Consider the following 23,892-nt stretch of genomic DNA (forward strand, 5'->3'; position numbering starts at 1 on the left):
TGCCTTGGCAACCATAATTACTCTTAAGACGGAGTATATAAAACACAGAGCATCCCTGTCCTTTGGGTTACGCCTGGCTTGGAGGAAAAGTAGTCCAAAACCCAGTAAAGCCAGCAAAAGGTACAGGGGCCTTCCTGTGTGGTAGAAAGTGGCTTTCTACGGAACACATCTCTAGTATTCTGTCTTGACTGCTATTTTTGATTAATGCAGCTTTTAAAAATGTTGCTTTTTCTCCCACAGTGATTTTCTCATACTGCCTGGATACATTGATTTTACTGCAGATGAAGTGGTAAGTACTGAGAATTCTGTTTTATTACAATTGTTTTCTCAACGGAACTACACTTCTTGGCATTGTGAAAGTCTTTGTCTTCTGTAATTCTCTTGCAGATCCATTAACTTTTTACGTACAGTTCTGCTTATTTATACTTGCTGCTCTTTCATGTGTCTATTTTTTCATGCTCACTCTGTTTTGACAGTCTTCAGCCTTGTAAAATCTGGACAATTCTCTAGACTTGACTATTAGTGAAATTTACTAGAACCAGGAGTTCTCACTTTATTTCTGCCTCATATTCTAGTGCTGGCTCTTCCTCCTTTCTTTTGGTTTATTATTCTTTTATACATTGGTGCTTACTCAATCTTTAATTCCAGTTCCTTCACCTTTGTAGTAGACCCCTTCTTAGGGTGGGGAGACCTTTGTTCAGACTTGTTCTCAGTCTTTAAAGACCTTACTGAAATGCAAGACACTGGGTAAAATAAAATGCAAGTCCTCATTTAATGGCACCAAATCCTGATGTGGGCTCCTCATTGGTCCATACTTGGATATTTAACGGACGGGAGAGAAACTGGTATGGTGGCTGTGGCCTCCACCTCCGGTCTTGCAGGAATTGTGGGGAAGGTGATCGTGAAAACTAGCCTCACCAGAATTGGTTCTAGAAACACCTTTCTGTGAACGTAATGTTGCATGGAGGAAGGTTTTGCACACGAAGCAGCATGAGATCTTTGCTCCCTCTTTTTGAATTCTGCTGATGCTTGAACTTTTATGGGACTGCAGGCTTATTTATTTTTTTCTTCGCTCCCTCATGCCCCAGTTTTTTTTTGTCATTGCATGCCTCCCCCTTGTAAGTTGAAGTAGGCGGCGCTTCTGGTTTCCCCTTATTTTCTTAGGCGCAGTATATTTTATATTTTATTTTTGCCCCTGCACGTATTTGAGCAGGTTGTTCATGCCCCATGCAGTCAAGGCTTTCCTCTTTTACATTCGTCCCATTTAAAGCCTCTGTTTTGAGTTCTCATTTTTGATAGGTTTCAAATGACCACTTTTTTCTTAAGGGGTAGGCTGCCTGCTGCCCCTTGTCCGAGTGAGCAGAATTGCCTGCTGTGTTGCTGGACCGTGCACGATGTGTGGTGGTGCAGACATCCTTCCTGCTGCTGTTTGTGCTATGAAGAGGGAGTCTCTTCAGGTTTGGATGTGGCATAGCTTCTCGTTTTCATTTGATCTTAAAAGCTAATCTGAAACTTTAAGAGGTAGGGGTTACAGGAGAAAGAACCACTGTTTACGAGTGTAGGCTTGATTTTATGAACAATATTGGGTTGGTGGTTGTAGCCTTGCCGAACGAGACCAAATGTGAGTTACAAATGCTCCTTAAATTTGTGTTAAGTCATTGTTATTCTTTAACTATATTACTAATATTAAAATTTGTCTTTGAAGGACCTAACCTCTGCTCTCACCAAGAAGATCACTTTGAAAACACCAATGGTTTCATCACCCATGGATACCGTTTCGGAGGCCAATATGGCCATTGCAATGGCAGTAAGTATCAAAACCAGGGCTATGAAAGTGCTGCACCAACATCATGAACTTTGTGGCATATCTATACATTTTGTTCACGGGGTTGGGGGCGGCGGGAGCCTCTTGCCGAATATAGATGCCTATATCTTTGGCAACCCCAAAGGGAGTTCACAATCTGAAATGTGACTTAAAATAGATGGTGTGCTTTACTTCTCTTAAATAACGGCTGTTGGGTAAGAATCCCTGTGGGAGACTACACAACACCTGTCCTCTTGGTATTAGGTAACCCACCTTTTTGGTATAGGCCTGTACTACACAAGTTGGTAGTGTGACTGAGCAGCCAGGCCTTTCTCAAGAGTGGTAAATGTGAGCTCCAGAGCTGTAGCGATGGAATTCGCAAATGCAAGTATCCAAGTAACACTTGCACTCAAGGTTTAGTTTATAAATAGTTATTTATTGAACATCAATTTTTAAAAAGGGCAAGGTAGGTAACAATCAAATAGACTTTTCAGAATCAAACAAGTTAGTGGATACCCTTTGGATATGTTTCTTACACACTTACTACACCCTAGTTCTACTTTGCAGATTCTGAGGTTGCGGAAAGGTTTAAGGAAGGAAAAGGTTCTAAGGGCCTGTGAGTATACTTAAATCTTCCAAAGAAGTCTAGACAAGCCTTTCCCAGCAATAAGTCTAAAACAAGTTACCACCTACGAGGGACAGAAATATCAGTCAATGGACTAGAGTCTGCAGGGAGCCAGGACAAACCAGTGTCATTTGGAGCAGTCTATGGAGCTGAGACAAGTCTTACATAATATGTCTTGCATAGAGTTTTGTAGAAAAATCACTTGAAGGGTCACAAACTGTTAAGCTTGTTAAAAGCAGAGTTGGAATCAACTCTAAAGGTAAGCCACTGCAAGTCGCAACTGAACAAAGCACAGCTCAAAAACACTGAGGTAAGTACCCCAAGTCTAAACGTTACCTCTGGTTTGAAGAAGTGGTCCTACTGGATTCTGTCCTGTTGCAGCGATGCAGAGTTCCTGAGCCTCAGTCGTAGGGACAAGAGGGATGACGTCTGGAGGGCTCCTGCAGCAGCAATTTAGATGTCAGCAGCTACGCGGTCTTTTTGGATTAGCGGAACCTCACGGTTTCAGCGCTCAGTAAACAGCACTAACGTGGATCTCTGATTCCGGTTGGGCTTCCTACATTCCTTGGGTCCTGCACTCTAGTGAGGGGACTCGAGCTCTGATCGTCCTGCTAAAGAGGGTCCTTCGGAGACTCCTGGAGATTCTGGCTGGACTTCAGACGTTGCATGAGACTGATGATTTCTTGACCCCTGGCATTCAGTTATTGCAGCATTGAAGAAGTACCGCCAATCAGTGCAGATGGTCCAATGGAGTTCGTCTGGGGGTTAGTTGGTCCCACTAACTCAAGGGAAGAAGTTGTCCCTTCCGGTGCTTCCCTTGTCGATCAGAAAAGTTTCAGCACAGCAGCAGGGCTTCACCAGGCAATTAAACGGTCCACGAGGATGCAGCAAGCTTCATTCACGGTTTCTTCAGGTGTTTCTCCCAGTGGTCGACTCTGCCTCGGTGTTGTGGGACCTGTTACTGTCCGGAGATGGGTGACGTGATTCAGGAGAACAGTGCCTCGGGTCCTTCTCTGGGTATTGTCTGGGACGCAATGAAGGTGGTGGTTCGGGGTGAACTAATCAGCACAACCTCCGCTTACACCAGGGAGCAACAGCTGGTCCGGAAGGGGCTAGGGAGTGAGGTGGTAAAGAGCGAACAAAAGGCTGGGTCACGTGCGGCTCTGTGTGCATTGAGTGGCACGCAAAAAGTTGGGAAGAACACTTGGCAGATAGGACAGCCCAAGCAATGCTAAAGAACAGACAATACTACTATGCTACCTGAAATGGGGCTAATTGGCTCCTAGTAGCAAAATTAAGTGCTCCAAAATAAATCAAAATACAGTACTGGCCTGGCGTAGTAACCATGGAGTGATGAGATGGAATGAGGCTGACAAATTGGTGTTATTGGATGCACAATTCTGAACAGTGTTTTGGGAGGGTGCCGGTCTGGCTGATGCCCAGGTCAGCTACATCCTGTGCGCTTGCCGAGGTTGTCTGCAGATGAGCGCAATGCTTTAGAAGGACGGATCTTGCTGGCAGAAGTAGAAAGGGCCATTAAGTCACTGAAGAACAAGGCCCCTGGTCCAGATGGATTCACCGCTCTGGGGTGCTGAGGTGGGGATAATAGCCGTTGATGCACATAAAGCTTTTGCAAGGGTAGACGGAGGGTATCTCCAGGGGGCTCTGGTACAGTTTGGCTCAGGGCCGGGGTTCATTACACGGGTCATGGCCTTCTATCCGGACCAGTCCAGCTGTATAGGTGTCAACAGGTGATGCTCATCTGGCCTGTTGATAGCCAGCGGGACAAGACTGTGCTGCCCGTTGGACCCACTGATATTTGCACTGAGCATGGTACCCCTGGCTTGCCACATTAGGAACAATGCGGCCATTGAAGGGATTGTGACTGGGGGGTATGGATTAAAGGTTTTCTATATGCGGATGAAGTTCTGCTAACTCTGCAGACTCCCTGTTCCCCCTTGGCCACGTGGCTGTGTGAACTGGTGGATTTTGGCTGACCCCCTGGCTTCAAAGTCAATTATGATAAATCACATGGGTTGGATGTCTCTTTGCAGCCGCAGAATAGATTTTTGGTATCTTCTCTAGCCCCGATACAGTAGTCCCTAGAGCTTATCCCCTACCTGTGCGTGCATATTGCAAGCAAGACGTCAGGTTTTTTTGTCATAATTTCCTGTCCTTATTTCAAGAGCTGACTGAGGACCTGACTAGATTGGGAGGAGAGTGAGGGGCAGGACATATCTTGGTTTGGCAGGATTGCTGCATTTAAGATTAACCTAATCTCAATGTTACTTTATCTGTTTGACATTGCTCGTCAGGGTCCTGGACGCAGATCTTCACACATTACACGGGAAGATTCTCAAATGTATTTGAGGTCACAAGTGGGGGCTAGGATCTCTAGAAAGGTGTTTGAAACCAATAAGGTTGGGTGGGTTGGGGGTCTCAGTTGTTTCGTTGTAACTTGCCCGCTTGGGTCTCACGTGGTTTCCTGGGGTGATGCTAGCATAAAGCCAAAATATGAAACTATTCAACAGCCCTGCTTGCCGGTGGCGTTGGAGCATCTCCCTTATGTTGAGGAAGGAGAGCATGACTGGGGCATCTGGTTTCTCCTTACTGACAGCGACAATGACTAGGTGAGGGGAGTTGTGGTGTGGTTGGCTGGAAGGCTGGTTAGTCTAAAACCACTATATAGGGATGGTTGCCAGCCGACCTTTTAATGAGTGTAAGGAGCATTTTGCCTTGTCCGAAAACTAGAGATTTTGCTACACTCAACTGCGGAATTGGGCTTCTCACCCTCTCGTGAAGTGGGGTGCCACTAGGCTGTTGAACGCATTTGAATCGACACTTCAGACGGGGCTCTCGATGGGGATATATTTCTCACATATTTTGGACACAGGGGACCCAGTGGTATGTCTGCCGTATATGCGTAAGCGAGAAGACCTGGGTGGAGCAATGGTGGATGATGCTTGGCTGAAAATATGGGCAGGGATGCTCAAATCTTCTAGATGTGCGACGGACGGAGAATGCTCCTATACAATTTGCTATAAATGTGACTGAGCACTAGAAAGACTGCAGCACATATCTGCCGAATACTCGACGAATTGCTGGCATGGTTGTCCCACTGTGGGCTCACTTTATTTATCGTATCGTATGGCGTGGATGTGTGGGAAGGTGGGTCTCCTTTGATTAATAACGCCTCCCACAAATGTCACTGGTTTCTCTCTTCCAATGGATCCCTGGGTGGTGGTGGGGGGGAGGCGGTCAGATACGGGGATCGGCCTTTTCCTTTGTCGGGCTCCATGACTATGCTGATTGGGAACCTCCTCCTGGCGGCCAAACTAACATTTGCCCGTAACTGGAAATCAGTGGAGGGCCCGGTAGTCCAGATTTGGTGGGTGAAAGCCTGGATATCTTGATCACACAAAATCAGTACAGTAAGTGAGGGGGAGATATGGCAAATATGTCACCACCTGGAGACCTTTTGCACACACCACCTTATGTGGAGTGGCAAGTGGATGCCTAGAATCCCCCTTCTCTCTGCTCCTGTGACTTTTTAGTCAGACAACCTCCTAGTTATGCCTGGTGGAAGTAGATGTGTCCTACCAACTATTTTATAATTTATCCACTGCAGGCTATGTGCATAGCCTCGGTAGTGCACAATAGGGCCACCCAAGTACCAACTTGGTGCCTCCCTTGTTTTTTCCCCATTGCTAGCATGGTTGTACATTGTTAGCCTTTCTACCATTCTGGGAGGGGGAGGTTCTGTGTGGTTTGCTTTTGGCGGAAACCCTTGGGTGTCCGTCCTGTCTGCCAGAGTGCTTGAATAGAATCCGCTCCCACTTGCTGATTGGACAGCCAGCGCCCCTTTCTGTAAATTGCTGAGAGATTGCAGAGGAGTTTGTGCTGGAACTGTATAAAAGGGGAGGCTCCTGGAGGGAAAGAGTAAGTTGACCACTGAAAGCTGAAGTGACCGAATAAGACCAGAGATGCCTGCAGACCTTTTGCAACACAGTGAAGCAACCACTGCTGTCCTTACCCTGTTTTCAGTGCGACAGAGGAGCTCCGACGAGAACGACTCCTTCCCTTTGACTGATGGGAACGACCAGTCCCATGACTAACTTTGTTTTGAGCCATCTCCCGAGGTCCTGAGAGTTTCCAGAGCTGTGCAAACCTAATGCCAGGAGAGCTGCTGTCCATTTTGAGTTCATCATTGTGGAAAGGCTGAATTTTCAAGTTTTCAAGGACCTTCCAGAAATCTGATCCACCTCGCCCAGACCCCCTCAGTGTTGGACGCCAGGAAGCGAAGATGATTGACCGGGTGCATCACGTCCTTTGTTGGTGCTGCAGAAAAGGCGCCAAGACCGCAGTGACCAGAGAAGTTGCTAAAAGACGTGCCAGAGATCCTCCCTTGAGATTGCTGCAGAGACCCGTCCTTCAGTCATCAGACCAAGCAATCCAGAGGTCGGGTCCAGAGCTGCAACATGGCGGAGCATCCACCACAAACGTTTTCTTTTAACCTAAGGTTCTGTGGAGAAAAATGTATTGCTTACCTGATTGCAGAAAGTCGCTCAACAGCATTGGAGTGCAATAGGTGTCCATGGCAACACCCTCTTACTTCTGACTCAAGCCGTTGCTTGTGTCCCTTTCGAGTCCTTTAACAGGGTCTCCAAGGTTTTCTTCTAGTTTCCTTCCTAGAAACTAGAAAGCATGCAAAGGAACTTTTGATTGCTACTGCTTTTCAAGATGTTAAGCCGATACAAACTGCCTTTTTAGCTAGGGTTGCCTTTTTATACTTTGAAAGACTTGTTGTGCTGCGAAACTGCCTCTAGTACCTGAAGCTCTGATAGGATAACACTAACCAACTGTTTTTCCTTCCCCAAAAATCACCACTTGTATGTGTATGCAGACTAAATACAATTACTGTATTACTTTGTAGGTGTACGGTATTGCAGACAGAACTGTCAAACTCCTGTAACAATTGTATACGTTCAGCAAATACCAACTAAGAAGTGAACATTTGAAAGTATTGAAAAGTATACCCAGTGCTCCAGATAAGATTTTGAGGTGGGAGTATTTTACTCCCTATTTTTAAACTTTGAGAGTAAATGTGATTTTAAGAGTAAAAATGACTACTCCTTTGCAAGAGTAAAATGTATGTGACTTCCAGCTGACGTGTGCAAAAACTGTATGGAAATAATTACTATGCGGCAGCTTTCTGCATTGTGACAGAATACACCTTTCATTATTTCTCTAAGGTCTGGCCCTGTAATCTCTCCTGTATTTATTTAAATGTTGAAATCACAAAAATCTAGCCAATTACATAGTAAAGCAAACATGAATTGTGTGTTGAGGTTCGATAGCAGAATTGTCTTTTGACGTTTAATGAAAGTCCTAATTTCCTGGAGCTATTACTACCTAATGGTATGCCAATGTTGGGATACAACCGTGCACAGAAGCAAGGACTCCATGCTAAATTCTATATCTAATCTAATGGTCAAGTGGTTATTGTAAGTGATTTCAATCCGGCACTCACCCAAGTCAAAGCCCAGCATGTAGTGCACAACTGAAATCCTTATTTATTTTGTCTAAAAGTAAAATATTCTGAACGATGTACCACTCATATCGCACCCTTCTCCTGGAACCCCCCCCCTCGGTCACACTGAACCAGGAATGAGGCTGGTTTGCAAAGGTAAATATTTAATTAGGTATTTAAGATTTAATCGCAATATGTTTTAATAGGTACACAACAATCATCACCAATGGGGTGACAGAACACTGGATATTTTTTAGTACACTAGGAATAGGTAATAAGCCAAACAAATGCAGCACCGAAAATACTTGTGTTGCTTCAGATCAGATAGCACTGTGGTTAGCAGTTCCCCCTGTAACATCCCTCAACCCCCCGAATAGGCAATGTAAAGAGATGGGAGGAGAGAGCAGGTATTCAGGAATAGTACAGATCAGTGTCTCACTTCCCCCTTCTCCCCTTAGAAGTGGGCTTTTCAACTGTCAGAATGACTTTTAAAGTGGCTGAGCAAGAACTCTAAATGTGTGGAAAAATGCTTCAATTATTCTAAATTCCTACGGGAGCCGCTTTGAACAGTTGCGCACAAGCAATGATTTGGTCAGCAGAAAACAATGGAAGTCGGAAGCAAATAGAAGCTATTTAACACATGTAAAAATTTCTCAAAATGAAAATTCGCGGCAAACTTTTCCGTTCGCGATAACGGGAGAATTGCACTGAAATTTCGTTTCTATCACAAAAACTGAGGGAGTTATAGAGGTTTTAGTAAAGGTCATTTTTGCGAGATAGGTGGGAGAATGGAAAGAGGCTTCAGTTTTAAAATAAGAAAAATATTGACTAGGACTAGAGCATTCAAGATCAGCCGCTAGGACGGCACAACGCAAGAGTCAGGAGTGATTCGCGACTCAATCCTGGTTCCTCGCTGTCCACCCTGGAGCGCTAGGCTGGTCACTCGAATGAAATTAATACATCAAAGTTGACAAAATGACTACATGACTAGGAAAAGGTTGCCTTTACAGAGACAGAATACGATTTCACTACAGAGTTAAACAATATTACTGATTATGGAAGTAAGGATAGTTCAGAGGTTGGGAGGGGACAAGATAATGCACGGGAATCAACAGTTTCTTGCTTCCTGTGAATACTCACAAAACAATTGGATTTAAGATTCTGGACCGTCCGGATTCTGGACCATGAATCGGATCGATCAGGGACTGACAGCTGGGCACATCGGACTGGACAGGGTCAGCAAGACGCTCTGGTCACAGCACGGCACCGGATGGCACGAGATCTGCTCTCCTAGTCTGTGGGTATTAGGATCAGCTGGATGACGAGTTCCTCGGGCAAGCCAGAGAATTTCTGGATACTGGTTCAAAAGGCCTTATCACACCACACAGCGCTTTACTGAGTGGGTAGAATACATTTGAGGATTGAGGCCTTGCTGGACATCAATAGTTTCTATTGCTGGCAAGAGATTTGGCATCTGGAAGAATATTTCAAGCTGGATGTAGAAAGCTGGATCAGAGTGCTTCGCCGGAATCAGGAAGGTGGCTGGATCAGTGAGTCCGTATCTGCCCTCTATTTACGCCTTAATGACATCACAAAGGGGTGTATGGGCCGGCTTAGCTAAGCTTGCCCCTGTGAAAGGTGATTGGGTCAGAATCTTTTCTCTGCCCTGATAGGAGGAGAGGAACAGAGTGTCATCTTTATAGTGTAATTTTATGATTCTGAGAATCCACCCCTAGCCACTGGAACAGTCTAATTTTGGCAAAACACATATTTGCACATGTGCAACCTCTATAAAAATCACATACACAGCATATTTTCTGGAGTATCTGCTCATCAAAATCTCGCAGCTGTAGGATCTGTTATCAACTTTCTACAGAATTTTGTCCTTTTTGCTATGTACACAATGTCCAAATTGTATGCCAATTTCCACAAATGTGCGTGTTTAACATAGGGATATGCGTGTACATTTTCACAATTCTAACAGTAATCCATTTAGCATAAAACCACATATCTTGCCATTCCTGTCCAGAACATGTCAGAGTTCTGCCGCCTCTTCACACGTGCCGCCAGAAATTAAATTAACTGTAATTTTTATATTTTTCACCATTTTGAATAGCAAGTTATAAGTCTTTTAAAATGTTTTCTTTGTTCATGTTTAACAGATGTTCGCTTGGCTCCGCCTCTTTTGTCTTCCTGCAGTCCAGGAGCATGCTCCTTCTTGTTCCTTCCAGAGGCCATTTACGATCCTTCACACTTCTAGTTTCCTGAGCTGCAGCTTGTCATTGTTCCTTTGCTCTCTGTAGACCAGATTCTGTCCTACCCTGCAATAACGCCTCCTCGTGAGTTTCTGCTTTGGGGAAGGCCTTCTGGGGAAAAACCAGCTTTCCCAGTTATTTCAACTTCAGCCAAGCTAATTACTACTTAAACCTAACAAAACCCACATTTGTTGCATCACATACAAATACATTTCTTTCTTGGCCTTAAAATCCGTGGAATCAAAAACACAACTAAAATCTGTATTCCCTTTTGGCAACAATCCTGTTTGCTAATTCAGCAGACTTTTCGACTTTGAGGTCAATTTAAAACTGCCTTAGTACTACTCTGACAGCTGTCAGTCAGGTCGCTCCGGATACTGTACCCAGATTTTGGCATAGAGGCTGTCAGTTTTCAGACTTTGTATGTTTCACAATGTTTCATTTGATACATGAATTTTAGCACCAGGCAAGAAAGTGTTATAGGCATTTTGGAGTTTTCGGCAACAAAGCAAATGTCCTTTGTAGGCACATTTTTGGGTTTCATTTGCAAAGTGCTGCTTCTCTCTCTGCACTTCCCACTGGCACATTTCTGCAAGGTGTGCTCCATTCCACTGCCCATATACCATGGGTGGCAGGTTGTGCATCCCTCTTTCTGTGCTGAAGCACATGGTTTTTGTCGGTTTTTGTAGGTTTTTGGTGCGCACAAGGGTTTTGCCGCCATTGTTGCTGTTTCTTTCCCCCACACTGGCAGGGTGATGCCGCATAGCATAGCAATACATCCCACATTATTCATATAGAACTTTTGACAAAGCGCTCTACATAGAACATATTTGTCATAATTATCACCAAAACAAAGTCTATTCCTTTATCGACCTTGAAAGGATGAAAAGCTGAGTTGGCCTAGCCGTGATTCGAACCTGCAACCTACATATCATGCACAGATTGCAGCATCGAGTGCTCAACCACCTGAGCTATCTTATTGGCTAACATCCTTCAGAGGTTGGTTAACGGAGTATCGACTGAGGTATAATAATCACAGTACCTAGATGTATGACAAGCCATTCATGAAGCGCTACATAAAGTTAAATCCCTATCTGGGTTATTACAGGGACAGGTTTTGGTGTGTTTCTATTTCAATTAACAATGTAACTTTCATTCGTCTTTTCGCTTGTACTCCCTGAAGTCAGGTTTTGGATGTTGCAATTGTAGCCTTGCAGATTTGAGAGGCTAGAACACCTGTGTTTGGTGTAATGACTTACCCTTGAGCAAATAATCTGCTGCCACTGACCATTTATAGTAATATACCCCATTGACTACAAGGTTGAATGGATGTAAACTAGACTGTGCGTATTCATAATTTTACACACTGTTTTTATAATTAGATTGCATATTAAATTGGAAGTGTAAAAATTATGCATCTCTGCATGATTATGCACACAGCACCGGAACTCTGAAAAATACAATTGTGCAATACTGGTTTGCTCTCACTGGAAAAAAGCACAATTTGTTACAAAATATTCTCAATTGCAACTTGTCCATCTTATTATACATTCATAAAGTTTTATGAAAATCAATACGCACAGTGCTTCTGTTTGATCCATCAGCATCAACACAGCAGAATCTGAAGGGAAAGAAACCATTCCTTTTCAGTGTGCAGTTTCTTTTTTGAAAGGCTTCAGAGAAATTCTGTTTCAGAGGTGGCTTGCAATTACATCCATGTAGATAAAAATCAAAAGAAGCCTCCTGGTTTCTGTCAAGTAACCTGACCTTTGCACTGCTCTCTGCTCTAAACCAGTGTGTTAAAGTACACAGAAAAATAATAAATCTGTTGTATTGACAATATTTTCATGCGTAAAAATGCCAGGTATGCACCTTATATGGAGGACTGCGTATACCTATGCGTGTTGGTTTATTGTGCTAAGTATTTAACAATGACGTGTGTGTATATAGGATCTATATTTTAATGCACATTTGTGCATTACTGATTGGGTACGGTGTACTTGCCTACAGCTCACATTTTCCTCTTAAGATAGGCCTGACTGCTCTGCCCCTCACCGAGGTCCTTGAGTAGTATAGATTGCTACTGAAAGTTGGCGATCTACGTACCACTGAGATTGTTTACTTAAAGGCCTTACCTCCAAGTGGGACTTCAGGAAAACTCCCCGAACAGTACATTTCCCACAGTATGTTAAATATGTTTTGAAGAAAAAGAAGTTGCAGGTTGGCCCACTTAAGGAGAGCACTTATCTCTTCAACTCTTTACTAAGACATTGAGAAAATTGCATGCAATCATGGAATCAACGTAATTGACTTATGCCAGAATGTGAATTGGTATTGTCAATGGTCTCCAGTTACAATGGGTTTTGTCAACCATTCCTGCTAAATTTGTAATGATGTGCACAATCGCACTGATTGAAAAATCTGGTATTAAAATGCATCTGTTTTTGTTTGTGTACAGCTTACAGGAGGAATTGGTTTCATTCATCACAACTGTACTCCTGAATTCCAAGCAAATGAAGTTCGCAAAGTAAAGGTAAACTATTGAAATACATCTATGGCTTTTAACCACTGACACTGGGGAAATGATTCTACAGTTTAGAAGTGCAAGCAGGGATGCTTGTGGTTGAATGCATAGATTAGGAACGACTTGACTTGTTCTAGATTGTCTTTAAATGGGAAGGTCCATGCCAGCAGATGCCCAGCACTAACCATGCTCCAAGTTTTCTCGATGCGCCCTGATATAGCCACCCAAATTCCAGCAGTACCCACTGCTACAAGGTACCGCCTGCTACATTTTCAGACACTGGGCTTTGGTGCGTATGCGATGGGAGGAGTAGGAGGAGGGGGGGATTTAGGGAGGAGGAGGGAGTCCTGGTTGGGAGGTGGAAAATGAAAGGGTTATGCCAATGATGGAAGCACAGGAAGGAGTCTAGAAAGGTAGCCGTTGGGGAGATTTATCATTTTTATGCCTCATCCCCTCTCCTAGTGAGACCCCTAGCACTTGTTGGAGTTTTAGACCTTTTTCTTTCAATTCTAAATGAGTGGAGCCTTTTTCTACTTGTTCATTCTTGTGGGATCTGCCATTTGGAACTCTATTGTTTTGATACAACCTGTACTATGGAGTCTGCCTGCCCCATAGCTCTTAAATGCATCAGTGTTTTTACTACTGCAGCATGCAGTTCCTTATGGGCAGTGTTGCTGGGGCCTTTAGGGTTCACCTTTAAGGTTATTTTTCTATATCCACGAGCAACTACAGTTCTTAGTATCTCTCCCGAAGCTCATTGGACAATCTCCTAGTTAAGGCTGTTGGATGTGTTCTACCAACTGTTTTGTAATTATTTTTACTTCAAAAACTTTCTCTGCGAAGAAACCCTCTAGAACCTTGAACCAGGTTAAAGTTACACTAACCATTTTCCTCCCTTAAAGTGACTTTAATGTGTGTTTCTCCAGCATGGGGTCTAGCATAAATTCACATGCTCAAGAATATTCCCTGTCAACAGGCTGGGAATCCTCGGTAAAGGAAAAAATCAGTTTTGTTTCTACTAGTAACCAAACACTGGTCTCTGGGTCATACTGCCCCCAGCCAATGACTGCCCTCTACCTAAGCCCCTCCTCTGGCAGCCATCTTCAGATGTTTGACGCACGTTCAAGTGTTGGGAGTCCTCGTGCTATAGCTCTCAAGTTTTTACTGCGTTTTACTCTTATATTTTCGGTCGATCGAGCCTCAAACTCCACCGATTCTACTTCCGATCAATGGGGACCCGTTTCGGATTTTTCTATGCCCCTACAACAGCCGAGGGGGAGCGAGGCAGCGACCTTCCCCCCCTAAGGTGAAGGCCTCAGGCGCACCCAAGGTCTCAAAGGCCCTGATTCACCCGGCGAAGGCCTCGATCGAAGGAGTCGTGGCACCCATGGCGAAGCCTGTGGAGGCTACCCCAGTGGAGACGACTGCCGGGCCTAGAGTTTCCCTGCCCCCCCCAGAGGGAATCATCATTTCAGCCTATCGAGAAGACCCCCGTGAAACCCCGGGAGGAGAAAGAGGGCGGGGGGGGTACGGTAGCCATAACGGACACAGATACCACCTCCGAAGCTGAGCTGGCTGGCGTTGCAAAGATCCTTGACAAGAGGTTTGAGGAAGTCCAGTCCTACGGAAGGTATCCCGACGAGGTGGACGTAGAAAGCGACGGTGGAGCCGACGAGGAGCAGCAGGCCTTGGAGGAGACAAAGGAACCCGCTCCCCAGCCGTCGCTCCCGTTGCAACCGATGCCTATGCCACAGGACAACTCGGGAGCAATCTTGATGGCTATCCAGACCCTGTGTATGGAGATGAGGACAAGGTTGCCCTTACCCCCAGTGGATAATCCAGCGGCACATGGACCGTCGGGAAGCGCATGGACCGTCAGGAAGCCCACTGAACAAGCAGAAGCGACATCATTCTCCCTCTCCCTTCCAGCCTTCACCTCCTTCCCCTCCACCGAGGGATGAGACGGGAACGGCGACAACGGGGACGGACGCCGATGGTGGTGACGACAGGACACATCTCCCATCACCCCCTCCCTGGTACTCCCCTCCCGACGAAATTTGCTCCTTTCACACCATGATCGCCAGGGCATCAGAGCTCTTCCAGCTTTGCCCCGAAGAGCAGAAGGAGGGTTTCCTCTACCAACGACGGTAGGCCAAGAGGAAGTACGGTTGCTGCCCGACATCTGGGCCGAAAGACTGTTACTGCGCAAGAATCCGTCCACGGCTCCTGCGAAGAGTGGCCGGTATGAGAAGTACCAGGTCCCAGATTCCGCCCAATGTGCCTTAGAACTCTGCCGTCCCTGGATTCGGTAGTGTCCTTAGCGGCCAAGAAGAAATCGGCAGGGGTGACGGGGTCAACTTCCACTTCCCCACCGGATGGTGAAGGGAAGAAGCTGGACGCCATTGGACGAGTCATCTCGTCGGCGGCGACGACCATCAAAGCGGCCAACGCTCTCGCGATCGTGGCTTCGCTACAACGGGGAGCTGTGGTTCAATATCGCTCCCTCCTGGATTTCCTGCCAGGCAAGAGGACGGAGGCCCTTGAAATCCTACAGGAAGGCGAGGTGGCATCGGACCAGTCCATCAGTGGCCACGGACATCGCTCACACCGGGTTTCGACAGGCAACAGCGTTTGCCTTCGCCGATGTGGTTCGGTCAAGGTGACTGACTTCCGTCAGGACGTTCAGACCAGGGTACTAGACATGCCCTTCGACGGGAACAACCAATTCAGCAAGGAAGTGGACGAGTCACTGCAGGCCATCAAAGTGGACACCGACGGCCCGGGCCTTGGGTTCTCCGACGGCCACCCTTTCGGACCTCCGGAGGCAAGTCTCAAGGTGCCTCCAAGGGATTTGGTGGCGGTTCCTTGTACTGCCAAGCGGCCTGTTCATCGTCGCAGGACGCCTACAGATGCCGCAGCAAGGCCAGAGGACGTTGCCAAGTCCTCGGCGAAGCAAGATTGAACCTGCTACGACGTCGGGGGCCCCCACCTAAGCACCCCGGTGGGAGGCCGGCTGGCGAAAATTCATCAGCGTGTGGGAGTCCATCTCCACCGACTGTTGGGTGCTGGACGTGCTGGCCCACGGGGACACTTTGGAATGCCAAAGAAAGTGTCCCCGTCTACCACCTCTGGCCAGGAAGATAAACCACGTGCCAAGCTACTTCTGGAGGTACGAGCAATGCTGAAAAAGGGCGCGATAGATCTCGTCCGAAGAGGCTTCGGGGCTCGAGTGTACTCGCAGTACTTTCTCGTCCGAAAGAAGAATGGCGGTTGGCGACCCATCCTGGACCTTCGTCTAAACAAGTACATCAAGTCCCAGAAATTCCGGATGGTCATCCTTCAGCACGTGCTGGGGCAGCTGGAGGAGGGCGACATCCTATCGTCGCTGGACTTGGAGGATGCCTACTTCCACATCCCCATACTCGAAGGACATCAAAAGTTCCTACGATTCATGGTCCAAGGGCGACACTACCAGTTCAAGGCCCTGTCATTCATTTTGAAGTTGGTGCCCAGGGTCTTCACCAAGTGCCTGGCACCGGTGGCGGCGCGTCTGCAGGGGATCCACGTTTACCCCTACCTGGACGATTGGCTCATTCGAGCAAAGTCAAGGGAACTCGCCGTCGAACAAACAGCGAAGACCGTCCAACTGCTCACGGATCTGGGATTCTCGATCAACTTCGCGAAATCCCAGATGGTACCGTCGCAAGACGCCCTGTTCCTGGGAGCCAGACTCGACACAGTGGCGCGATTGGCTTCGCCGTTGGAGGAAAGGACGAAGGCCATCCTGGGCAAGGAACAACGGCTGTCGACCATGGACATGGCCAGGGTGAGGTCCATCAAGTCCCTACTCGGCATGTCATTGTGCATCTACCTCATGCGCCTATGCAGGTTGCGGATGCGACCACTGCAGGAGTTCCTCGACGCCTAATGGATGCAAGCAGCGGGCAGTTCCGAAGACGAGATCTCCCTCGAGACGTTCCGCCAAGCAATCTGGTGCTGGGGCAACCCCACACATCTTGCGGCGGGTATGGACTTCCAGACCCTGACACATCAGGAGACTGTGACAGACGCCTCCCTGGAAGGATGGAGAGTGCACACCAGAGATCTCCACGCAAGAGGTCTTTGGCTCTCGGAGGAGAGATCGCTACACATCAACGTCCTGGAGCTCCGAGCCGTGTTCTGGGCCCTCAGGTTGTTCCTCCCGTCCCTCAAGTGCAAGGTGGTGAGGGAGGGTCTGCACCGACAACACCACCACGATGCAAGGGTGCACCATTTCCCCAGCCCTATCCAAGGAAGTGCAGGATCTGTGGCACTGGGCCGTTGCCCAGGGGATGTTCCTGGTACCCTTCCACCTGGCAGGAGTAAAGAACACAGTCGCCGACTCGCTCAGCAGGGAGCTGCGCTCGTGCCATGAGTGGGAACTCCAGCAGGATCAAGTGGATCTGCTATTCCGACGATGGGGCAACCCCCAGATATATTCGCGACGGCGACAAACACCAAGTGCCGGAGGTTCGCCAGCAGGTTTCCCCAACGAGGGAGCATGGGCGATGCATTCTCCTCCCCCTGGGATGGCCTGTTCTGTGTGCGTTCCCACCGTTGCTCTGCGACTCATCAGTCAACTCAGAGGGTCTCGGTGCAGGATGATCTTCGTCGCACCGGTGTGGCTGAGGCAGATATGGTTCCCGGACCTTCTGGACTTGTCAGTGTTCCCCCCGCACCCAGTCAAACTACCAATGGACGCAGATGATCTCACCAGAGAAGGAGTCGCCATCCTACATCACGACCCGGGATTGCTGAACCTGCAGGCCTGGCTCCTGCAGCACTATTGTTCGGAGGCTACGATATCCCGGCGGACTGCACAAAGGCCAGGGTGTCCTCGACTGCTACGGGCATAAATGGAAGAGGTCCTGTGTCTGGTGCTGTGCACAGAAGATCAACCCTCTACGGATTACGGCCCCTCAAGTGCTGCCGTACTTGCCATCGCTGGCCAAGGCGGGGCTGGCGCATGCCTCCATCAAGATCCATCTGGCGGCTATCTCCCGCTACACCATAACTCTGGGGCGGTCGTCACTGGTTGCACGGCCTAGTGAAGGAGTTCATGAAAGGACTGTTCCGCTCATTCCTGCCGGTAAAGGCCCCGGTGTGGGAGCTCAACGTGGTGCTGACCAGACTCATGGGCCCTCCATTCGAGCCTCTGCATTTGCCACCGTTGACATTCCTATTGAGGAAAACAGCGTTTCTTGTGGCGCTCACCTCCGCACGACGAGTGGGAGAGATCCAGGCCCTCTCCTGTAAACCTGACATTCCACGAGACGAGCGTAGTGCTGAGGACGCACCACTCCTTCATGCCCAAGGTGCCGTCTGACTTCCATCTCAACGAGCCCTTGGTGTTACCTATTTTCTTCCCGTCGCCTTTGTTGCCGGCTGAGAGGACTTAGCACTCGCTGGATGTGGCTAGAGCGCTGAGGTTCTAGGTGGACCGCACAAAGTTTTCGGAAGACATCACAGCTGTTTTTAATTTTTGAACTGTGAACCAAGGGAAGGCCCTCTCGAAGGCTTCCATTTCCAGATGACTCTCCGGCTGCATCATGCACCGTTACCGGTTGGCAAAACGGCCGTCCGAGCGACCATTTGACCAGAGCGATCGCTGCTACCACGGCGTTCCTGTCTAGTGTGCCCCTGCTGGACATATGCAGGGCTACTACGTGGAGGTCGACGCACACCTTCACGAGATTCTACTGCGTCGACCGGGATTCCAGGGAGGAGTCCAGAGTCGGCCAGGCAGTGCTGCGCAACCTGTTCCCTTGAAGGTGAGCCTGGTGAGGAGGTGAGAGATGCTTAATGTTGAGTTGTTGTAATGTTTAATGTTGAGCCTTGCCTCCTCCCGTGGTTGTGCATGTGTACTACTATGTATTCTTGTATTCATGTGCATGTGAATCCATGCCAGACCCCATGCTGAAGAACGAACAAGTTACTTACCTGTAACTGTTGTTCTCCAGCATGGATCTGGCATGGATTCACATACAAAACCCTCCCTCCAACCCCTCTGCAGCTCTTCTCTTGGTCCTACTGCCACTTTACGTGCTACCAAATTTGAAGATGGCTGCCAGAGGGGCTTGGGTAGAGGGCAGTCATTGGCTGGGGCCAGTATGACCCAGAGACCAGTGATTGGTTATTAGGAGAAAGACAGTTCAGAAACGAAACTGATTTTTTTCTTTACTGAGGATTCCAAGCCTGACTGGGAATATTCATGAGCATGTGAATCCATGCCAGACCCATGCTGGAGAACAACAGTTACAGGTAAGTAACTTGTTCCTTTTACTACAGAGTAAATGTAGTACCGTATAAAATGTTAAAAACCGCAGGTGTGCATAATAACAGGTAATACGATAACATTTACTTTTCCAATATTGCAAAAAATGTAACCGCGAACAAACACAAAAGTGAAAGTGTCCTTTGAAGTGTATTCCGAAGTGTTACAGTGTAAACGTTTGAAGTCATTCTGGTGTGTGTGTGTGTGTGTGTGATTTATAAGTGTGTGATTTATAAGTGTAAGAGTTTCTTTGATATGCGTGTCTAAGGTTCAGTGTACTTGCCTACATCTTCCTCTTAAAATGAGGCTGACAGCTCTGCCACTACCAAGGTCCTGAGGTAGTACAGACTGATACTAAGAGTTGGAGATGTACAAAACACTGGCATAGTTTACTAAAGTCCTACTCGCACTAGGACTATAGGAAAGCTCTCCTAACAGGATCAGTGTTCCATAGATGGCCACCCTGCATGAAGGCAGTGTGCTGAGGAGGCCAAAGATATTCAACCTGTTTCATGGAATTATTTGCACCTAAAACACACATTTGCGCACCTTTCTGCCCGAAAATCCCTGTTTGAGGTATGGGGATTTTTGGGAAGAATGGCACGCAAATGTGCGTTTTCCGCGCAAATAATTCCATGAATCAGGGTGATTGTTTCTAGATGGCAAGGTTCAATACCTTGTCAAGAGGAGCAAAGGAGTTCGAGTCTCATGAGGAGACTATGGCAGTAATCCGGCCCGCTGAAAAGGGTTGCAATGAGTTTTGGTAAAATGAAAACCGAGATGGGGATTTCTCGGTCCTCAAAATGTGCAGTTGGAAATGGTGAGCATTGCATTTGAGGAATTGAGGGGGCAAGTGACTTTTTGTGCCTGGCTAGTAGCTTGCAAATGGAAATGTTTACCCCTGGAAGGCAGAATTCCTAATATTACAACTAAGCCTCCTGGCTTTATAGTATGTTAGTTCTATTTGTTTGGGTAATTTTTCTGTATTTCTCCCCATTTGTCATTTAAAAAGATAATTTGCTCCATTTGATGCAAGTATTTAAAATGCATTGGCTTAAAGCGACTATTAATCGATACGTATGTGGTTTATGTACAAATATACTTCCAATCCTCAGCTGCAATAATATACATGAGCAATCTTTTCGACAGCTTTTTCGCACTAATCATGTGCCCTTCTTTATTTTTCCACCATGAGTTTAGCATATATTGACACCAAGCCGTCATCTTCATCTGAAGCTATGATATCCTGCGCAAGGCAATTAAGGGAGGTTCTACAGGGAGTAGGGGGAATATCTGAGCTAATATTTAAATCTGAAATGGGTTAACGCTGAGGTCCTACCCCACACCCTAAACTCACTGAGCATTAAGAATTGACCACTTTGGAAACAAATATGCACCCCTGTCCACTCCAATCTTGACCATGGTGTTAGGCAGAAACCTGTGCAGTTCCCTTAGGGACCACTGCAAAAAGTTTAAGACTACAGGTGTTGGCAGTAAACCCAATTGGTAGCAGTCTGCACCACCCAGATTTACCTGGTAGCTGTGGCTAAGCAGTCAGGCAGTATACAGAGTGTACACATTAGGTACAAAGAGACAGTAGCACAAGCAAACACTGACCAGAGCTTTGGTATAAAAGTATATAATTATTTAAAAACACACTTGTAAAAATACACTGGCACTAATATGTCAAGCAAGTTCAAACAGTCGCTGGAAATATATACACCTCCCTGATTAATTATTTGACAAGTCTAGGTTAGTACACCACTTATTTAGCAAAACAGAGGTGAGTGTGTAACCATAGATGGCACTCCAATAATGATTTAAAAAGGGAGGAAAAAGGCAGAAATAGGAAAACACACAATACCAACACTTTTAAAAGAATCACAGCAAGTCAAGAAAGGCAGGGTCTACTGTAGAGCAAAAAGTTCATAGGCCAGGCCCACTCTTGGAGAGAGCAAGGCGGAATGTGCCCAAGATCACACAGTTGGAGTACACTTTAAAAGTCTTTGCAGATAGTTCAAAAAGGAGTTGGGTCAGTTCAGAAAAGCTAGTTAACAGGGCCGAGGTCACCCCAGGATAGAGAGTCAAGGATTTACGGGACACCTTGGACAGTCTGTTGCAAGGGAGACCAGGCGGGACACAGTACCTGAAATGGTGAGATAGCTCCAGCGGGGGCAGTTGTTCCTGGCAGCGGGTGCAAGTTGGTGCTTCATCCAGGGGAAGAGAAGATCTCGATGTGGAGGAAAGCTGGAGGTCATTGCACTGCCAGGGAAGAAACCAGCCGCAGAGTTTCCCGGTTAAAAGGTACTACCCTTTTATTCGCGGTAGTGGTGAAGTGTGGCTATCCGGCCGCCGGGGTGCTTGGCACGGGTGATTCGACCACAGGACGATCCAGGAGGCGAAAAAGGCGAACTGGTTAAGCCCACCACCTCAAAGGAAGACGACTCTCCTGGAAGATCTCCTCTGTCGTTGGGAAGTGGTGAGTCGGTTCAGCAGGGCTCCATCGGTGGTGTCGTCGTTGCAGGTCGGCTCAGCTTCTCCCTCTTCGGATTCTTTAGGTCCTGTGGCGACCTCTGAAGTTCAAGTCCCCAAAGCCCTGCTTTTATGCAGAAAACCCCCATTCATCAGTCCTAGCTGTCACTCAAACATGCTAAGTGGTGAGCCGGGCGGCTCACCACTGGGCCAATCATGCAAGAGTGCGACTTGAGTTGCCAAGGCAACCCAGTCCAGGGTGCCTATTCCCCTCTCCCACACATCCTGTAGATCCAGACAGAGTGGCACCACTTTTGGAGGCTTCTGTGCAGAAGCCCGCCAAAAGTGGAACAAAGGGCTCGACCTGGGTTGGAGTTAGAGGCGAACACAAACGCCATTTTAAAACCGAGTCCTGGCAAAAAGACCCAACCGGGGAATAAATATTAAATAAATAACCCGGCGGTATCTTTAACATTGTACCAAAAAAGTGGTGTGTTTAAAATGAATGGGAAAATCCCATAGTAAATATTCTTAAGGAATATTTCGCGTGGTAACCACTTCCACCAGCCAGAAACTCAACAAGGGGGGGGGACTGTACAGTGCCCCCTTGGAAAACAGACCCAGGGGAAATCGAATTACCCCTACCAGTACTTCCACATTATGATGGTTTGTACTGGTTCTGTTCACAATTTGAGACTAATAAAGTCAATGGTTACTTTACATGCCCTGGGAGACAGTAGTCAGTCCCAGGGTATGGAGTCTATGTTTGGGGGTCACTATGACACCCTTGTGTTACTGCACTGAGGGTGCTGTGTAACACACATACCAAAAACCACATGAAGCCCTATGGAGTAAAAAGACCCCATAGTCCATAAAACACATACAAAGTCATAAGGATATCTCAAATCATGTCTAAGAGTGGGAGAAAGAGTCTCACTCTTAGCAGGAGAAAAAAATAAACCCCAAAAATCCAGCAAAGCTGCTGGGGGACTCACTAGGTTTGGGAAATTAGCCTTAACAGAGAATTCTCCATAACACATGATTCACAAACCTAGTTCCTCACTACAAATTACCTCATGGATGTGTACAACCAGTATCAATGTTGAATAAATGGTGCTCGAATTTGGATCCAAGCCCAGCAGGTGGTAGACACTACATTTCCTTTCCAGGGTTATGCTTCACTCTTTTTGAAATAACTGTTCTCGACTAAGGGGGCAATTGCTGCCCCAGCTCTCTGACCATGCAGTCTGTCAGGCTCCCTTGTATACTAGAATGCCAAGAACTGAGCCTGAGCGGCCAGATAGTGAGTTTTCACATCGGGAAATGCAAGCCCACCCTGATTAAGGGGCAACGTGTGGTTAGTCAGCTGACCTTTGCCTGCCCATAGAAAGCCTCTGATGGTACTATTCAGTTCCTTGAAAAAACAGCACTATTGGGACATTAATAAGTACAGCTGGGGGACGGCGGGGGAAGTTGTGCAATGATTTTGATAAGGGATTGCCTGCCTGCCAAGGAAAGGGGAGACATATCGGTTTTTGGCCAGCGCATTTGCATAATTATTGGAAAGCAAACCGCTGGGCTTCTTGCCATTGTTGCCCAAGATATTGGGATTTCTCCAGATGCCATTGAAACCCAAAATCATCCTCAAACTTGCCTGTGCCTACAGTAAGCGGTAACAGGACCGATTTACTGGCATTGATCCATGACCCTGAATCCCAAAACCTCATTCCACAATTGGAATAAGATTTACAAGAGGATTTTAAAAAAACTGCCTCATATCGGCATACAATGAAATGACAAGCTTATGCACTTAGAGTTGAGTCCCCAGTGTTGGTGCCACTCTCGAACTAGGCCCTATACACAGAGCAAAAAGCAAGTGCCCCCCTCTAGCTCAGTCTGTTCTGGGAATCTCCTATTTACCTTTTATTCTAGTAGTAGGATGATTATACAACAGCTTGAGTAGTTGCCTATCCCCATCCGACTGAACAGCGCGAAGAGTAAAGGCCACTCTACAAATACCTTCCCTGCGTGAGGAAGCATGGTTGTTGCCTCAATCCTGGGGTCTAGGGCCGACTAGTCCTCTGAGTCCATATGACATTGATCTAAGAGGGATAAACCCGGCTTCGTCTGCTAGGACTCACTTGGACATGATCGGTAGTGGCCTATTTGACAATATCCTGGAAAGAATTTTGTCCGTAGCAATGAGCAATGTCAGGTGATAGCCCACACACTCCCTCTGGTCCTTACAACTTTTGCCAGTACTATAATCAAAGCTTCCTTCATCGTACTCAGCAACACACCTTTTTCTGTTGCATAGCTAAACACGTTGAGGCCGTAAGTTGCAAAGGTGACGCATACGCTTTTATACA

At 46.9% G+C, this 23,892-nt stretch overlaps 1 protein-coding gene across 4 annotated transcripts in view; it reads left to right on the forward strand.

Annotated features, from left to right (window-relative positions):
• IMPDH2 (inosine monophosphate dehydrogenase 2) overlaps window positions 1-23,892 on the forward strand; it is a 603,389-nt gene that overhangs the window by 46,597 nt on the left and 532,900 nt on the right. For all 4 annotated transcript variants that reach the window (XM_069643304.1, XM_069643305.1, XM_069643307.1 and 1 more), the window contains 3 exons: window positions 241-289; window positions 1,706-1,807; window positions 12,673-12,747. In XM_069643304.1, coding sequence (XP_069499405.1) covers window positions 241-289; window positions 1,706-1,807; window positions 12,673-12,747 — 226 coding nt within the window. The remainder of the gene's footprint in view (window positions 1-240; window positions 290-1,705; window positions 1,808-12,672; window positions 12,748-23,892) is intronic.

Source organism: Ambystoma mexicanum, chromosome 2p, assembly GCF_040938575.1.
Source record: "Ambystoma mexicanum isolate Mex_15411 chromosome 2p, UKY_AmexF1_1, whole genome shotgun sequence".
Taxonomy (NCBI): domain Eukaryota; kingdom Metazoa; phylum Chordata; class Amphibia; order Caudata; family Ambystomatidae; genus Ambystoma; species Ambystoma mexicanum.